The sequence below is a fragment of the Gadus chalcogrammus genome, chromosome 1, assembly GCF_026213295.1.
Source record: "Gadus chalcogrammus isolate NIFS_2021 chromosome 1, NIFS_Gcha_1.0, whole genome shotgun sequence".
NCBI classification, from domain to species: Eukaryota; Metazoa; Chordata; class Actinopteri; order Gadiformes; family Gadidae; genus Gadus; species Gadus chalcogrammus.
Genome location: NC_079412.1, coordinates 1804331 through 1822281, shown reverse-complemented (window position 1 = coordinate 1822281; position 17951 = coordinate 1804331). Strand labels below are relative to the sequence as shown.

Here is a 17951-nt window from a genome sequence, read left to right as displayed (position 1 = left end):
TAATCGTTTTCCTAATATCATTCAATAAAAAATGTCAATGACTAGCTCATCCTCTAAATGTGTGGTTTGAGGTCATGAAGATAATGCATAACTAGATAAATAACCTTACTCACTGGCAAGGCAGGCAAGGTATTCAACAGACTGAAAGGGAAACAGGACTCAAAAGAATGGTGAAGTTGCAAACCAGTTTATTGTAGAGGTTGAGTATAATGATACAGACTGATGGTGCTCCATGCTGACATGGAGGAGGTCTCCCTCAGTGTGTGGTGATGGCTTTTTTCTCAAGTTAATAGGCTATAGTTAACTAAACAGTGTTAGTTTTATTATCCAAAGTAAATATCCGTTCCTTTTATTACATTTTCAAATTAAGGAAAATGACTTATTTCTCTATGATATATTTTCATAGCCTACACCGTAGGTTATTCTTGATATCATGAATGCACTGCTGTCCATGGAGCTGAGATAAGGCTGCTCTCTGTTAGAGTGTCATAACACTGCAAAAATCCCCAACATTGTATGTATTGTTATTAGTTGGTTGGGTATCGCCTGGAACACGTGTTGAAAAACCAAGAGTTTGAAATGATCCTGCGACACGTCAACATGGGGTCAAAGTGCTTTATGAGCTTGGCATGAGGAAATGTTTGACATGGCCCCCGCGGTGCTGTAGCCAGCTGCTGAGCCAGACCAGAGGAGAGAGGTCAGGAGTGCAGAGCGGGTGACCGCTGGAAGGGATGTACTGGCGACTGGGCTCGCCAGTGGTCTCCAAATGGCTCTTTAGCTGGGCAGGTTGGAACCAAGTGAGCGGACAGCCTCACAGTAGTCTGCATGGCACCAGGAGCTGCTACTTCGGGGATAAAGCCAGCGTCAGGTTAATCACAGTCTAGAGCGCCATGGAGCTCATTTCAATGCTATTCCGACACTGCTGTTTAAATCCAATCTGTGTGGTCAGTGTGCAAGCACCTTCTGAGCTCATGGTCCGAGGAACCATCTCTCCCATTGACTGTGGGCTTGGAATGCCCTTTGTGATTGGAAAATATGACACGTTTGTGATTCAGATAACGTTTTATCCTTAGATACCACGAGTTGTTTAATGCATACATTGGACCAACATTATCTTTATAGCCATAGCTATTTGCACTGTCAGGAGATAACTTGTTTGATTGGACCCATCAATATTTTATAAATGTACTAACTTTGTAAATAAACAGAGTATTGTCACGACCCCACTGGTATCTAGGGAAACCGGCTCTCTGTCTAGGCAGGAGTCGAGACACATAAGTGGTATAACCACAACAACTAGCTTCCGGGGCACGTGTGTAGTGACTCACCTGGGTTTCTGGTGAGCGCTGGTCCTTCTCTCTCTTGCTATGGAGATAGCCCAAGCGTTGGGGTGAACGGTAGCTGTCTCGTTCAGTTATTGTTTTACATACTTAGACAAACACTTGAAAAACAAAGACGGTGAAGGGGCAGTCACGTTCCCCCGTTGGACTCCTTAGCTCTGGTGTGTACTGGCATATGGGTGAATGGCTTTACAAAGACTTATCCTGCTGTGGTGTAACCACTGGCCACCATGCTGTGTACATCCCCCATCTTGGATCCCCCAGGTGACCACAATCAACCAATCAAGGGAGCAACTCCCACCGTTACCATGACCACCAGTTACCAACCAGCTTAACCTTACCCAACAGTAGGATCGTGACAGTATGCATTTATATTACATAATTATATATATGCACATTAACATTTCTGTGGTGAGTTCTGTAAAAGGAAGCAAGATCTATGGTAGCTAATTGTTTCATAATCAAGAACAAAGCAGCCACAGGTATTTATGTATCAAATACTGGTTTGTACGTATAATGATGCACTAACTACTTTGAACCGTAATGCTAAATCGTAATATTTATAGGTGCTCTCTGATGAGCTCTAAGTTGTGATGTTGATAAGATGTCAGCACTCGAAGAGACACGGCTCTTACAGCCTGCAGTATGACAGATGAAACACAGCAAGAACTTCTCCTTATCATTCATAGCTTGACCCATTTATGATGCTACCGCATGAAAGTGCTTTGCATAGGATAAATCCTTATCAAGGACAATGCCAAGCAGATCATTGGCAGCTCAATAGTTCACACGAAAGTTGGCAATCTGAAAAGAACAAGTATATCAAAGAAGGAATTATTCTACCTGATAAGTTGACATGTGACCTGATGATTAAATCATCTATAGGAAATGCTATAAATATGCTATATATAAATATATATTAAATTACTGTTCTCCCATCTCTACATCACTATTTAGATAAGCTAAATAACCTATAATGTTTTGTTGGGTATTATCGTTAAGCTGGCAGGGAAATGTTTTGCTGATATTTGTAAAGAAAATCTGACTTTCTCTTGTTCGATAGAATAACTATACAGAAACACTCACACCTATAGGGCTCCAACTCAGGGCCTACTCCGATCAGAATATTACACATTTTGTATTAATTCTTGATTCGTTATTTTATTATAATAATTTTTTTGGTCATTCAGAACAATATGTAATTATTTTCACATATTGATCTTAATGTATGGCATGATGCTTTGTTTATGCTAATTAAAAGTAATGCTGACCTACTACTATAGTATGTCTTCCAGCACCTGTTGCACTTTTTGCCAACGCTCAAAGAGGGATCTCTCTGCCCTTCTCAGGATCTCGTCTTCCTGCCATTGGGTCTTTGGAGCTGCACCTTGCCCCACTGAGTGTGTCAGGTTGGGCGTTGGGACCTCTTCATGTGTGGTGGGTGGGTGGAGCCAAGCTTCTGAAGCCCAGAGCGGGCCAATCCCAACTGGCCCAACTGCTACAGATACGTTTTTTCTTCATACGCAACAAGCAGAACTGCTTGTTTGTTTTTTTCAGGAAATTATCTATTAAGCAATAGCCATTTGTATTATTGGGAAATATCTCTCATGTGTTGTGTGTTGATTAGACCGGTCATTTAGCTGATAATGATGAAACATTATGTCACAAATATTGACAGAAAATGTAAACTATGTTCTTTTATGCAAACGCCCCCCACCCCCCCCCCCCCCCCCTCCATCTCTCTGACTTTACATTACTGTGTCCAACGCTTGCGTTTGTATTCATACGTGATAAGCCAGCTCCGAACACTGTGAACTAGTCTTCCCTGTAACCTGCTCACATAAATCTGAACGATCAAATACAACAAATCAAAGCGTCTAAATTGCTCATGCTCAATTATGTCTAAATGTATTGAAAGTATTATATGTTGAATAACTTCTTAATAACTTCATATCTGTAGTAGATATGGTACACAGAAAGGACATCTCTAATGATTTCTATGGCTTGACCCATTTATAACCTGCAGTACTAGATATTGTAGATAGCAAGGACAGCTCCAATGATTCTATAGCTTGACCCATTTATAGAGCAACAGCGAGTATTTGTTTGGATTCGCTATCAATGTTTCAGCTTCTTCTAACTGCTCATCCAAACCACTTCACGCACGCCAGCATTCTTCCTTGAGTTCTGAGCAATTCAACAATATTTTGGCTCTCTCTGAATTTTCATCAAGTTAGTTTCCAGATACGGAGACATTTGTTGTTTTATATTTGTGAGCATTGTAACTTTGTTGGGGTGTGAATGACTCAGGTCGGTGTGTTTGCCTTCCCAATGAATGGCCAGGACTTGTTTCTACAATTCTTTGATATGATTCATATTTTATTTGCATTTAGGATAATAACATACCACAATAATAATTAAATGAAAACCTGATCCAGTTGTAACAAACCCGATCCACGTAGGCATGTTTCACGTGAGGAGTTGAATTCCACCCTTTTGAGTAACCTATAGTGTTTAAGGGTTGCCAGGAATACCATAGGGAAGCACACAGGAGCAACTTCTACAGTTAATCCTAATCGTCTAAGGTGTGTTTGAGGTTCAGTTTATTCAGGTCATGTTCTGAAGCAGATAAGATAGTCAGCAGTATAAGTGACACGGCTCCCACAATTGAGTAATAACCTGCTTTAGTATAGATGGTAGATGGCAAGGACATCTCTAATGATACCTATAGCTTGATCCATTCATAACCTGCTGTAGTATATATGGTAGACAACTAAGACATCTCTAATGATTCATAAAGATTGACCCATTAATAACCTGCTGTAGTAGATATGGTACACAGAAAGGACATCTCTAATGATTTCTATGGCTTGACCCATTTATAACCTGCAGTACTAGATATTGTAGATAGCAAGGACAGCTCCAATGATTCTATAGCTTGACCCATTTATAGAGCAACAGCGAGTATTTGTTTGGATTCGCTATCAATGTTTCAGCTTCTTCTAACTGCTCATCCAAACCACTTCACGTACGCCAGCATTCTTCCTTGAGTTCTGAGCAGTTCAGCCGTCAAGTCGGAAAATTGAAAGGACAGACATACAGACAGACAGAGTTTCCTCTAATTATAGCTAGATCATAACAGAATTACACAAACAAACCATTATACAACTCTGTTGTGACCTGATGATTGAAGCTGGTTATTAGTGCACATATGATGTCTCAAAAGTGCAGTGAAATTTAAGTACATCAGAAAAAATCAAGGTTTCAGATGTGTTATGTTGCTTGGTAGCTATTACTCAAACCTAAGAAAGGGTCACCTTTTCACACATCTTCCCATTATCACTACATTATTTACATGAAGAAGAAAAAGAACCCAGCACAAATCAATGTAAAACAGCTCACATGTGGACAAATATGTTGCGCTGTACAGGACGTTAATGAATCAACCGCTTTGGTGAAGAACTTATCACAGCAGACGTTGTTTATCTGCTTTTTATCGACTTTCTTAACCCATGTGGTCTTTACATGATAAACACAAAACCCAACCTTGTTAACAAGGTGTCTTCACATTGACACATACTCCCAGGTATAAATAGAGCTACTTGAATAGTGTTCATTAGCTCTCTGGTTCTCCTGGTAAGGTAACAAGGTGGTTGGCATTGAAAGGCCAACCAGATTATTAATCATTAATTGAAAAGTTAAAGTGATTAAATTATTATTTGTTGCTGTTTTAGCATTTTCTAACCTGGATCGGCAATGTTGCTCTCTTTTGTTTTGGATGTGAAACAACTTCTAGAAAAAAATAAAATAATCTAAAACTATGGCTGCAAACATGATGATGCCACATGATAAACTTATTCTCTTTTATTTTCCTTTAGTTTATAAGTGTGACCTTTGGAATTGAGATGACCAGGCTTTCAATTTTTGCAGGTGGAGTTGATTTGACTTTTATCAGAAGACCAACTTAACGTATAGTAAACGTGTTATGACATTGTGTTATTAACGGAATATTTAAATCTCTTTCTTTTATATATAGGGCTTTGCCTGGCATTATGTCATTTTGGTAAGTCAGCTGTTTGAATTCATCTTTCAATCTTAGAGTCAAGTTATTATATATTTGTAGGTCTATTCATGTCTTTGTTCATAAAACTATGAATGATGAATAACCATCTGGGCCTTTTTCTCTCACCCATGCAGCAACGGCCGATCAGATGGTGTGCTACTTCACCAACTGGTCCCAGTACAGACAAAACGAGGGCAAGTACCTGCCAAAAGACGTGGATCCCTTCCTCTGCACCACCCTAATCTACGCTTTCTCCATCATCAACAACAACAATGAGCTGATCACCTATGAGTGGAATGACGATGTCCTCTACAAGTCCTTCAACGGCTTGAAGACCAAGTAAGCCAAAGCCCTCCTGGCCCAGAAATACTGCCTAGATTAAGGTCCTCCTCCGTCATCTTGGCTTGGTTTGGTTCCACAATCTAACGTTGCACCTCATCGCCCTCCTGTGTTTAGGAACCCGAATTTAAAGACACTGCTGGCGGTTGGAGGATGGAACTTTGGTTCAACTCGGTAACTTCTCCTATTTTCAAGGTTTCAAACATTGTCAATATACCCCATATACAAAAAATACTGATGCTTGAGTTTGTTATTTGTCGTTTATGTTTGTTCATCTGTATTGGGTGGCCTTAGTTACATCAACAATGTTTCTCTGAAGGTTCTCCATCATGGTGTCCAATGCAGCCAACCGTCAGACATTCATCCAATCATCCATTAAGTTCTTGAGGACTCATGGCTTTGATGGTTTGGACCTGGACTGGGAGTACCCTGGGTCTCGTGGAAGTCCTCCAGAGGACAAGAAGAGGTTCACTCTGCTCTGCAAGGTGGGTAGAAAATGGTTAATGTATTCTCATGCAGTCCATCACTTGTGTTTAGGCAGAAAGTACGGTAAATGATCTGTCATCACCTGTCTCATTTCCAGGAACTTGTGGCTGCCTATGCAGCTGAGGCCGCAGCCACCGGTAACAACCAGCTCATGCTGACCGCTGCTGTGTCTGCAGGGAAAGGAACCATTGATGCTGGATATGAGATCGCTGAGGTTGCCAAGTGAGTTTTGTCTCTTAGAATGTCTTTAAGTTAAAGCTGAAACAAAAGCATATCAACATTGCTGTTGGCAAACTCTAGTGTTGATGTTCTAATGTTTGACCAGGTATCTGGACTTCATCAACATCATGACCTATGACTTCCATGGAACCTGGGAGCAATTCACTGGCCACAACAGCCCCCTCTTCCGTGGTGCCCAGGACAAGGGTGACCTCATCTACTTCAACACTGTGAGTTTTCAAAAAAGCCCCAACCTGAACAAACACCTTGACCAATACAGGAGCTGGTAGCAGTTGTTCACGTGACGTCAATTGTAGCTAAAACATGCCCACTCTGTGTTTCTCTGTCAAGGACTACGCCATGAAGTACTGGAGGGACCAAGGTACCCCAGTGGAGAAGCTGCATATGGGTTTTGCTTCGTACGGTCGCACCTTCCGCCTGACATCCTCTAACACCGGTATCGGAGCCCCTGCCAGCGGCGCTGCTGCAGCCGGACCCTACACACGTGAGGCTGGATTCTGGGCCTACTACGAGGTGAGGGGTCTGGCCCAGACCGTCTGGGTCATCAGTAGCAGCCAGTTTAAAGTTCAGACCATGGACCAACACAGCTAATGGACAGTGGTTACCTCTTTCAGATCTGCACCTTCCTGAAGGGCGCCAAATTGGAATGGGTGGAAGACCAGAAAGTCCCCTATGCTCACAAGAACAATGAGTGGGTGGGATTCGATTCCAGGGAGAGCTACGAGACGAAGGTAGGCATGCGGGTAGCACTACATAACGTAAAACAAGATCATATAGGTGTACTGAATGTACAAAACATCGCATTTTATCACCCAATCAAAATCAGACAAATAGCGAAGTCATTATCAAAAGCGTAATTATCTTCACCATTCCTCAGGTCCGCTACATGCAAGAGCAGAAGTTTGGCGGGGCCTTTGTGTGGGCCCTGGATCTGGACGACTTTAATGGACATTTCTGTGGAGAGGGAATCCACCCTCTGCTGTCACATCTCCGCACTCTCCTCAATATTGGTACATGTTTTTAATTTTACATTTTAATTAAATAATTATCAATTCCTCTGTTTTAAATAATAATTTCTCAATACTTCTGCTTAACTATTTGTTATTTGTATTCCTTCTTTGTTTTTACCATTCAGAGTTGCCTCCTCTGCCCCCTACCACAACCTCTGACCCCAGCCAAACCACCACCCACGGCCCAACTACCCCACCCACCACCACCACCCACGCACCAGGCACAGGCTTCTGTAATGGAAGACCTGATGGCCTGTATCCCAACGAAGAGGACAAAAACCAGTTCTATGTGTGTGCAGGGGGAGTCACCCACTTCAGGCGCTGTGGGTCTGGCACCGTCTTCAATGATGACTGCAAGTGCTGCGTCTGGCCCTGATTTATAGACCAACAACAAAGAAATAAAAGCAATATTTTCCTGCATGTTGTTCGATCAGTTGGATTTGCCTGAAAGATTTGATGGCATGATGCCTGATTTGTGGAACGCATACATTTCAATCAGTAGGAACTAGAACATTTGCTCAGTTGAGGTCCGACCAGGACCTGTTGAAACCAGAGCTTGGGAATAGAAACAGACTCACTGGAACCGTTGAGAGACTGGAGATGTTCACCAAGTGATCCCAAAGCGCCCCTTGGTGGATCGTTCTAGTGACCAAGTTCCACCTCTTTCCAATTCATTTATCCTTTTTTTTTTGCAGTCTTAAAAAATAAAGTTTTGAAGACTTTTGCAAATTATCTATTTACGAGCCTGGACTACTTTGACAATAATTAAAAAAAAATATGTGATAAAACAAAATCAACCATCAACTTTTTGCCGAGGCAAAGATGTACCTAAACTTCCAGGATGTTAAGGTTCAACCTTCAAAAACACAGAGATAAACATAAACATATACATTCACTGAACGAAATAAAAGCTAATTTAGCCAAAGAAATTGTGTCTTCCACGAATTTTAGCAAACAGAAAGTTGAAATGCTACGTATTGCTGATATGGGTGGTTTGAGATTTAGTGTCAAACAGCCTATTCTTTCAGCAAGTACAAAGAAAAGTATTCATATGCCATGGAATCATGAATTATGTTGCAGAAAATTTACAAAAATGTACTTACTCAAGATATTGGGTGTTACTGTATGGAAGGAACTAAATTAACTTTTCCACATTTACAATTTGACTGCAATTGTGCCTATGTGGTAAAGCAATTATGGCAGGGCATCTTCTTTGTGTTGAGGTGTCAAGCGCTACGTCATCGCCATTATATCATCACATGATAGGAACCGCAGGTTCAGGTTCGGCAGAAGTTTTGAGTCTCATCCCAGGGGCTTTGTGTGGAAAGTCACAGTCTTAAACTTGATAGCTTTCCTAATCCTGATCCTCTGATGCACACCCTGGAGTGTTTGTTACGTAATTTCTTGTTTTTCAGCAGTAGCCACAATAAGTGGTTCCTTCACCCGTTTGTGGAGAAATATTCAAAAGTAATTGTTATTCAATCAATTTCAGACGTAATTTCTCTCATAGATAACTTAAATTTAATAATTTTAATTTTGAGACAACCATGGTAAATTCTAATATCACATGCACATAAATAACTTATTTTGATGTTTCCGTCACTTACATGTCAGTTTCTGTTGAGCAAACCTAACCCAAAGGGCTATGAATATCTCACTATTCAATAAACCTTTACAAAAGATCACCTGCTCTCTCTATTTTTGGGTCTGTTGAGTGGACGTTGGGCTCAGTCTGTGTCGTCTGGGGTGACCATCGGTAACCCGAGGGCTCGTGACACCACGTATAACTTTCCCTCCCGCTCCATCTCTCCTCACACACGCCTAGACAGGCCAAACAATGGGAGTCCATATGCCCCAAGTGCTTCAAATGTGGATTAGCAAAGGACTACTACCATGAACTCAGTCTGGGCATATGCAATCGGTGAGGAAAACAATTCTTATTATATTTGTTTCAAAGACATACAATGCTTTGCAAAGCAAAGTATTGTAATAGTAATGTCCCTCTGTGTCTGTGATTTGATGTGTGATTTGTGCTCAGCAGTGGGTCTGCATCTATTCATCCAGAGTGGTGAGTCGCCTGCACTTTCCTACTATGTACAGAGCGCAAAGAAGTCCTTAAGGCATAGGATCGTACCTGGACTTGATGATGACTCAATTTGACTAACCTTTGTTTTACAAAGTAGTATTTTTTCTACCCTGAAAACAGCAACGGCAAACAAACTGGTTTGTTATTTCACCAAGTGGTCGCAGTACAGAACGGGTGTGGGGAGATACCTGCCGGGGGACATAGACCCTTGGCTCTGCACACACCTGGTCTACGCCTTCGCAGTGGTCAATTATGCCAATGAGATCACAGAAAACGAGTGGAATGAACACACACTCTACAGGCAGTTCAATGAGCTCAAAAACAGGTACGCCAATTGTTCACTGTGGACAATCCAACATACATTACAAAATATTAATATTTGTTTTACTAATAAGTGAGGAATGCAATGCGCACCAATATTGTGTTCAATTTAGTCTCGTGATTCTCATGTATTCAGCCAGAAGTAAACAAATGCCAAAAAAACATGAAACTCAATAAAAACACAATTTAATCCCAACAAAGTGGGGAAAGCAAAAGTGGATGATTGCAGTTTTGAATTATTTTGATGCTTTTACATTCAAATTTACATTTTTATGATTTTTTTAAGTTCAAGTTCAAGTTCAAGTTCAAGTGTACTTTATTGTCAAAAATCTATGTAACAGGGTTAGCACAGAAGTTTGAAATTGCGTTTGGCCAGACTCCAATGTGTAGTTAAAAAACATTTAACAAAAAAAAAACATATAACATTTAAATAAGACATTGACAATAATCAATTGTCAAATAAATGACTAATCCTGATTTTCATTTGACTTCTTCTCCGATTCCAAATGTTGATCAAGCAGTAACCCACAGCTGAAGACTCTCCTGTCAGTCAGAGACGACAGCCAAGGAGCTCAGTGAGTCCTCCTCTACGCTGCACTGCGCACGTCTCTCAATTCAGCACATTGTTTCGATTCAATTTAATTATTTATGGTCATGTATAGAATAAAGCCTATCCACTCATGGAACAATCACCCCAAAGATGTGTCGCCTTTGGTCTTCACCTTTCTAGGAAAGGTCATTGAAAAGTATTTAAGCATTCTTTGTTTCTGCTTCTTTGAATGGTTTGGATTTCTTTGTTGGGTATGGTTAGAGGGGGATTTCCATTCGATTAATTATACGTGAAATCGATTATAATAAAACGATGTATGCTTTGCCCCTCTTGACAATTGGCCATGGTGCTCCTCCTCCACCGTAGGTTCTCCAGCATGCTGTCCAGCGAGGCTAGCCGTCAGAGCTTCATCCGCTCCACCATCTCATTCCTGAGGGCTCATGGCTTCGATGGTCTGGACCTGGACCGGCCCTTTCCCGTCTCTGGTGGGAGCTCAGCTCAAGACAAGATCAGGTTCTCTCTGCTAAGCAAGGTACTATATATGTTGCTACATATATGCTATGATAAGGTACTACAGTACAACAACGTGGGCAGCCTGTGATGCCGCATGATGCAGGAATCCTTCGTCTAGCTCAGTGATCGGGATACTGGCCACCTCTCTGTGTGCTGCTGCCCCTATATCCTCTACCCCTTTTCTACAGCATTCATTATGAAGCACAATGTTTGACACTTGGGGGCATTAAATGCTCAAATGTACAGACTAGGTAATAATACCAAGAACGACGCTTAAAATAAGCATCCTCAAAAGTGTGTGTGTGTGTGTGTGTGTGTGTGTGTGTGTGTGTGTGTGTGTGTGTGTGTGTGTGTGTGTGTGTGTGTGTGTGTGTGTGTCGTGTGTGTCGTGTGTGTGCGTGTGTGCGTGTGTGTGTGTGTGTGTGTGTGTGTGTGTGTGTGTGTGTGTGTGTGTGTGTGTGTGTGTGTGTGTAACATGATGCTGAGTGTTGACTAGCAGAAGGCACGGAAGAATATACTACTGATTGTTACTGAATACTGTTTTCTCCATATCCAAGGCCTATCCAAGGCTTGACAATAGATATTTGGATTATTTGAGTAGGCGCCCTATCATTCTTACTCACTTAATAACCTCATTAACCTCGCTATGTTGTGATGTGTCTGTCCAGGAGCTCCTAGAGAGTTATAAAGCTGAAGGACAAGGAAGGCCTCGCCTCCTTCTGTCTGCAGCAGTGACTGCAGACACTGATGCCATCGATTTGGGATATGAAATCCCTGAGATATCCAAGTAAAGTACCATAATCTCTAATTTAGTTTTCATAAAGTGATGTGTAAGGTTAACCTTGCCAGGCAGTTGGAGATTTCCATTTGACCAGGCTTCAATTTAGGTGCTTGGGGCTGGACCACAGTGGTATAGAACAATAAGACTCCTATGAGGAACTATGTTTCATCCAATCACCTGCCAAGTAATTGGCAGGTTCTTATAGAAGTAAGATGCAGTAACCTTGTGTGTGTGTGTGTGTGTGTGTGTGTGTGTGTGTGTGTGTGTGTGTGTGTGTGTGTGTGTGTGTGTGTGTGTGTGTGTGTGTGTGTGTGTGTGTGTGTGCGTGAAGGTACCTGGACTTCATCAGTGTGAAGACGCATGACTTTTGGCGAGGCCCAGACAGAGGGACGTACCACCACAGCCCCCTCTTCTGCGATTCGCTGGACAACAACACAAGTGTAGTAAGACAGCATTATTCCTCAAGGTCAATTTCGATCTACCTTCTTCATGATGTATATTCTAAATGCCTGCACATAATACCACAGGGCTGGGTTCTTTACTCAAAGTGTATTATGAAAGTGGGTAAAATTGCACAGAAATAATTGAGTGGGACAAATTTAATCCACACTGCAAACACATCTGCAAATCAATCCAATCTACTTAATCTAACATTACTAAAGGATTAAAAAAAGCAAATATGCAGAACGATATCCAATGGATCCGATTTACTAGTTAGAGGTTTAATTTCCTGTGCAAGCGCCTTGTTTGGCTGTGCCCAACAGCAAGAGGCAAGCATTGCACTACTTGATGGTCCGCCACAAGCCTAGACCTATGCCAAACAGTCATTAATAAAATGAAGACGGGTAGACTGTGTGAGGCCAAAAGCACAGCATGGCCCTTAAATATCACACCGACTGGGGAAGAAACGGCAAACAGGGGAGCACAACACAGCCTAACCAACAACCATCCCTCCCCCTGTGTTCCTTCTTAGGATTATGTCATGCAGTACTGGATCACCCGGGGAGCCCCAGCACAGAAGCTCCTGCTGGGACTAGCCTCCCATGGGCGCTCCTTCACCCTGACCTCCGCTGCAACGGGCAAAGGGGCCCCGGCCAGGGGCCCTGGGATGTCCGGACCGTACACCCAACAGCTGAGGATCTGGTCCTACTATGAGGTAGCTGCGCTCTGTTAACACTTTGGCCCGTGTCCACATGGCCTTTTATCCAGAGTCTTTATTCAGCGATTGATCGCAGTGAGGGAGAGCGCCTAAGGTCCACCTTCAGCCTGTTCCTCAGGGCCCCATACGGCCCCCAGCATGTTCCTCAGGGCCCCATGCGGCCCCCAGCGTGTTCCTCAGGGCCCCATGCAGTCCCCATTGTGTTCCTCAGGGCCCCATGCGGTCCCACTTCAGCCTGTCCATCAGGGCCCCATGTGGCCCCCAGCGTGTTCCTCAGGGCCCCATGCAGTCCCCATTGTGTTCCTCAGGGCCCCATTCAGTCCACCGGTGGTGAGGTTATTGTGCTAGTTTTATATTGTGTGGTCCACTGAGGAAATAGAATAAATAACTTGACATCAGTATGCCAAATATAGATTATAAAAGGAAACAACACAACGCTGTCGATGTCTGTCGTTCAACGGTTAAGTGGTGTGGCTTAGAAAACAAATGTTCCGTTAACAATGACAACAACGGGTTTTCCATCATGGCTGCGCAGTAATGAACATTACTCAAATGGATATTTGTCTCGCATATAAATAGGTCTGCTTATGGGTGATGCAACATTTACAAAGATTACAATTTACTTTGTTCTCAAGAGGACGTCTTCAAAACATTGTCACATATTTACTGTCTTGGTAAATATTCTGTACTTTTAGTTGATATTGCATTGTTCATAATGGGTAAAACTATGAAAATCCTTTCTGTACCGACATGAATATATTGTTGCTTCTCTTTCTTCTGACAAATTAATTTATTGTATGTTGCTTTGGATATTCGCGTCTGCTAACTCCCCTTAATGTAAATGTAAAACCTGGAAAAAAATATTTAAGCAAATATTATTTATTTTACAGATCTGCTTGTTTCTCAGAGGGGCGCTTGTCTCGTGGATCGATGGTCAAAGTGTTCCATATGCTGTTAAAGGGGGCGAGTGGGTCGGCTTTGACAACCAGGACAGCTATGATGCCAAGGTCAGCCAAATAACACTCATTTGGATCGTTGATATGAGTATTCAAGAGGGATTGGATAATTCGTCATTTTACTTTAGCAATTTTGGAGAATAGATTTTTCAAAATAATACTGCAGATTAAATTAATATGGAATTTATTTAGGAATAGGTTGAATATAATAAGTCCCCCCTTTTTCAACAAGGATTGCTCCGGACTCCAGCGGCGCAAAAGAGCAGCAATTTGAAGAAAGAACCAGTGGCACGCCCTATTCTATGTGTTCTGCATTTTCAACAGGTGGGCTATCTTAAGAACCGCAGCTTTGGAGGTGTAGCTCTGTGGACCCTAGACATGGATGACTTCACTGGTCAGTTCTGTGGGCAGGGCAAATATCCACTGGTGTCCCATTTAAAAAGGATGCTCAATATAGGTAAGGGCACACACACAACCTTCATATCTGAGTGGAAACGGTTCTGGCTTAATTCAACTCAGTAGTATTATTTTTCTAGAACCCCAGTACCCCATCGCCGTGGTGACACCCCTCCCTCACCAGCACTGCTCCCAGAACAACACCGTTGCGTACCAACGAGATGGCTTCTGCTCGCGCAAACAGGATGGACTGTATCTGAGGTCTGAGAACCCAAAGACCTTCTACAGATGTCTGCTGCGGCACACGTACGTGACGAGGTGTCACACTGATGCACAGGCTAATAACGGGGGCGGGATCATCATGGCGAGGGGAGGCGTAGCGCTCGCCAGAGTGGCGGAAGCAGCGTTGCTGCACATGTTTTTTGTGTGGAGCCCCTGGTGAATCTGTATTTGTGGGTGATGGTGCATGGACCAGGGATTTGTCCCTTCTCACAGCGGACAGGAGATCGTTCGTGTCTGGGAACTGTTGTGAAGTAATCCATTTCGCATTAATGTAATGTTTTCCACACAAATAAAGCATGAATAGAGAACTGTATTCCGACTCTGTCCGTCACATGGTAACAAACATTAACATGAATTAAACCAACTAGAGACAATGCTGCAGAAATACCATATGTGTGTTGCATGGATCAAATCAATGTGAGTCAATAGGTCGAATTGTGTCTAGTTTTTTGTGTAGCTTTCGAGAAAGTGGGAGGGCCAAAGAAAGAGGCGTCTCTTCCTGTGGCTCTGGGAAAGAAGGCGCGTTCACTCTCCTGGGGTCTAATTTATAAAACTGTGCGTGGGATCGTTAATAAAAGTGTAACTTTATTTATGGATTTTGGATTATTGCAGAAAAATAAGCATCGTTGAAGCACCTCCTCAAAAAGAACGAAATGTAAACCAATGCATTCTGAATGGGAGTGTTTCTCCGATTTTTCCATGCTACACAGAACGAAATGTAAACCCATGCAAATAAAGACTTCATGGTCATAATAATTTAAATATCATTAATCTCAAAAGGAGCCGGCACCACGCCGCTTATGAGATAACAAAAAGTTAATGTGTATTTCTCACATAACTTTTTGTCATTGCTAAAGAGAGGCCAGATATGCATGATATGCATGTCAGATTTGCATGTTGGATGGCTAGGGTGTTGGTCTGGAAAGGACTTCAGGCCAAAATCTTGCAAGCGAGCCGCTGGGTGAGGTGCAACGAGATGGAGCACTTGCTGAGTCATTTCCTGTAGGGCTGGAGCCACAGGTTGAAGCGTATGCGTCCTTTGAGACCCCCTTTGATATATAAGAGACCCCAAGGTACAGCTTACTGAAATGTTGTCGACTCAGTCACCTATTGCATCACTTCCTTTAGGGCTTCGGCCTCCTAATTGATCATTGTAGTATAATTGAATGCCCTCTTTCATATATATGATACCTCCACCACTGGGACGTGGCAACAATTCTCCAAATCCATATGGGGAGGATGGGGGGATGCATGTGGACAGTAGGGGTGTACACTAGACATAAATAGGAAGCAAACTCAGGAGAAGGAAATCACCTCTCACAAATATTTATTTAATAAATCGTTTCAAATAACCCTGCCTCGTTAAATCAATGAGCTTCGTGTTTTGATTTAAAAAATAGGTAGAAGAAGTCTAAACTGCAGAAAACATCGAAGCTGCCTTTTAAGGATACCTTGGAATATCGGTCTATTTTTTAACCATCGGACCCTAGTTTACGACAAAAACAACACAATTGACGGCAGCTCCTTTGCCGCGTGGAAAAATCGGAGAAACACTGTGTGGAGGTGGGGAGGCGTCTGGCCTGCAGGGGGAGCATGGAGCACCGGGTCTTCTGGGGTAATGGGGTCTGATTGCGGACAGGTGTCTGCAATCTGACCCAATCAGGAAGTGTGTATTTATGTGCCTGCTTGTCTTTCAGTCAGGGGTTGAGAGAGAGAGAAGGAAGACGCTCTCTGCGAGCTAGAGAGAGCGTCGTATGAACAAGTGACGGACGGAAAGAACATTGAACGTTGTCCTTTTGTCCTTTTGTGCGTTGTGTTTGTTTGCCTGAAGGGGAAATAAACAGGAGTTCGCTCCATTTCTCCTAAGAACTGTGTCCTGACTCGTTGAAACCCGTTACAGTGGAGCCCAATGTGGGGCGAGTCAAGAATGGAACAATCGCCATTGGCCAGTGTCCTCGGACACCTGGCGCAAACAGCAGAGCTACAGACCCAGCTACAGCAGGCTCAGAACGAGGTCCTGGTGGAGCTGGCCCGCTCCTTGGCCGCCGACCGGGAGGCCATGCGGGAGCTACTCGGCTCCGGAAAACGCGGCGGGGTAGCCCGACCGGGCAAACAAATATATATCCCCAAAATGGGGGAGGCTGACGACCCAGAGGCCTTTCTGGAGACCTTCCGTGGGGTGGCCGAGGTCTCAGAGTGGCCGCCGCAGGAGTGGGCACACCGTCTCCTGCCTCTGCTGACGGGAGAGGCCCAGCTCGCGGCCCACAGTCTACCAGCGGCGGCCCAGAACGACTTCAACATCGTCGCCAGGGCTATCCGGGACCGGTTGGGCCTAAACCCGGAGGAATATCGCCGGCGGTTCCGGGCCCTGGCGTTCACCGACGGCGACCGGGCCTTCACCTACGCCCAGCAGCTGCGGGACCAGGCGAGGAGTGGCTGGACCCGGAACAAAACACACCGGAAGACATAGTGGAGCAGGTGGCCCTGGAGAGGTTCGTTGAGGGGCTTCCAACCAGAACATCAACCTGGGTCCGGTACCACCAGCCCGGGAGCCTCTCGGCGGCCGTCAACTTCGCGGAGGGCCACCTGGCTCCCCCTCTGTCAGACCGACGACCGATCCCGAGCCCGCGGACCGGTGCAGCAGCCCTGCAGCGGGACAGGCCCACCCCGGGGACGAGGGCGAGATGGGGGGGGGGGTCCCAGTCACGAGCAGGCACATAGTGCACCTTCCCACCCCATCCCGCAGACGGGCACTAAGACGGCAGGGGAGGCGTGCTGGCGGCCGGGCCACCTTCGGCGGGATGGTCCGTTGATGGAGGTGGGCCAGGTCGTCCGCGTCACCGGTGCCCCGGTTCTTCCCCACGGTCCCGGCGAGGCGTACCGTATCCCGGTGAGGATACAGCGGGGTACGTACCAGGCGCTGTTGGATTCGGGGTGTATGCAGACCATGATCCATCAGCGCCTGGTGCGATCCGAGGCATTGATAGAGGCATCGAGCGTTTCGGTGAGATGTATACACGGGGATGTTCACACGTATCCCTTGGTCCCTATCGAAATTCGTTATGGGGAGAAAACGCATAGAGTCAAGGCGGCGGTTAGTCTGAGCCTCACACACCCCCTGATTCTAGGGTTAGATTGGGCTGGGTTTCCAGGGGCGGTTAGCGAGACTACGGGGTGCGGACACGACAGATAGGGACATGTAGATCATGCGCTGTGTTCTGCGCCGATGCAAGGGTGTCCGACGCTGATCAGGGATCGGGGGAGGAGGCGGGAGGTTCTCAACCCGAGGTCCGAGCGCCGAGCTTCCCACCGGTGGACGATTTCCCCCTCGAGCAGTCTCGTGACGCTACTTTACGCTCAGCCTTCGCCCAAGTGATTGCTATTGATGGTTCGAGGGTACAGCCAGACGCAGTGCTGACTTACCCACAC

The 17951-nt window shown here is 44.4% G+C and overlaps 2 protein-coding genes across 2 annotated transcripts; both read left to right on the top strand.

Annotated features, from left to right (window-relative positions):
* The first annotated feature begins 5245 nt into the window (after positions 1 to 5245).
* Positions 5246 to 7854, top strand: LOC130394094 (acidic mammalian chitinase-like). Its single transcript, XM_056604766.1, has 11 exons — positions 5246 to 5270; positions 5377 to 5403; positions 5538 to 5742; positions 5860 to 5916; positions 6062 to 6227; positions 6326 to 6450; positions 6554 to 6677; positions 6799 to 6981; positions 7083 to 7199; positions 7346 to 7478; positions 7604 to 7854. Exons 1-11 carry the CDS (start codon positions 5246 to 5248, stop codon positions 7852 to 7854), a joined length of 1413 nt encoding a protein of 470 aa, XP_056460741.1.
* A 446-nt stretch (positions 7855 to 8300) lies between these two features.
* Positions 8301 to 14682, top strand: LOC130390793 (chitinase-3-like protein 1). Its single transcript, XM_056600941.1, has 11 exons — positions 8301 to 8327; positions 8710 to 8849; positions 9674 to 9889; positions 10407 to 10460; positions 10802 to 10967; positions 11617 to 11735; positions 12061 to 12172; positions 12703 to 12885; positions 13779 to 13895; positions 14169 to 14301; positions 14381 to 14682. Exons 1-11 carry the CDS (start codon positions 8301 to 8303, stop codon positions 14680 to 14682), a joined length of 1569 nt encoding a protein of 522 aa, XP_056456916.1.
* The last annotated feature ends 3269 nt before the right edge of the window (positions 14683 to 17951 follow it).

Bases quoted from the DNA above. Each gene is read 5' to 3' on its own strand.
- LOC130394094 (XM_056604766.1), top strand. From the start codon at position 5,246: ATGACCAGGCTTTCAATTTTTGCAG. The intron at 6,228-6,325 runs GTGGGTAGAAAA...TCTCATTTCCAG, and splicing joins GGTTCACTCTGCTCTGCAAG to GAACTTGTGGCTGCCTATGC. The intron at 7,479-7,603 runs GTACATGTTTTT...TTTACCATTCAG, and splicing joins CCGCACTCTCCTCAATATTG to AGTTGCCTCCTCTGCCCCCT.
- LOC130390793 (XM_056600941.1), top strand. From the start codon at position 8,301: ATGTACCTAAACTTCCAGGATGTTAAG. The intron at 8,328-8,709 runs GTTCAACCTTCA...TGAGGTGTCAAG, and splicing joins TAAACTTCCAGGATGTTAAG to CGCTACGTCATCGCCATTAT. The intron at 12,886-13,778 runs GTAGCTGCGCTC...TTTATTTTACAG, and splicing joins GGATCTGGTCCTACTATGAG to ATCTGCTTGTTTCTCAGAGG.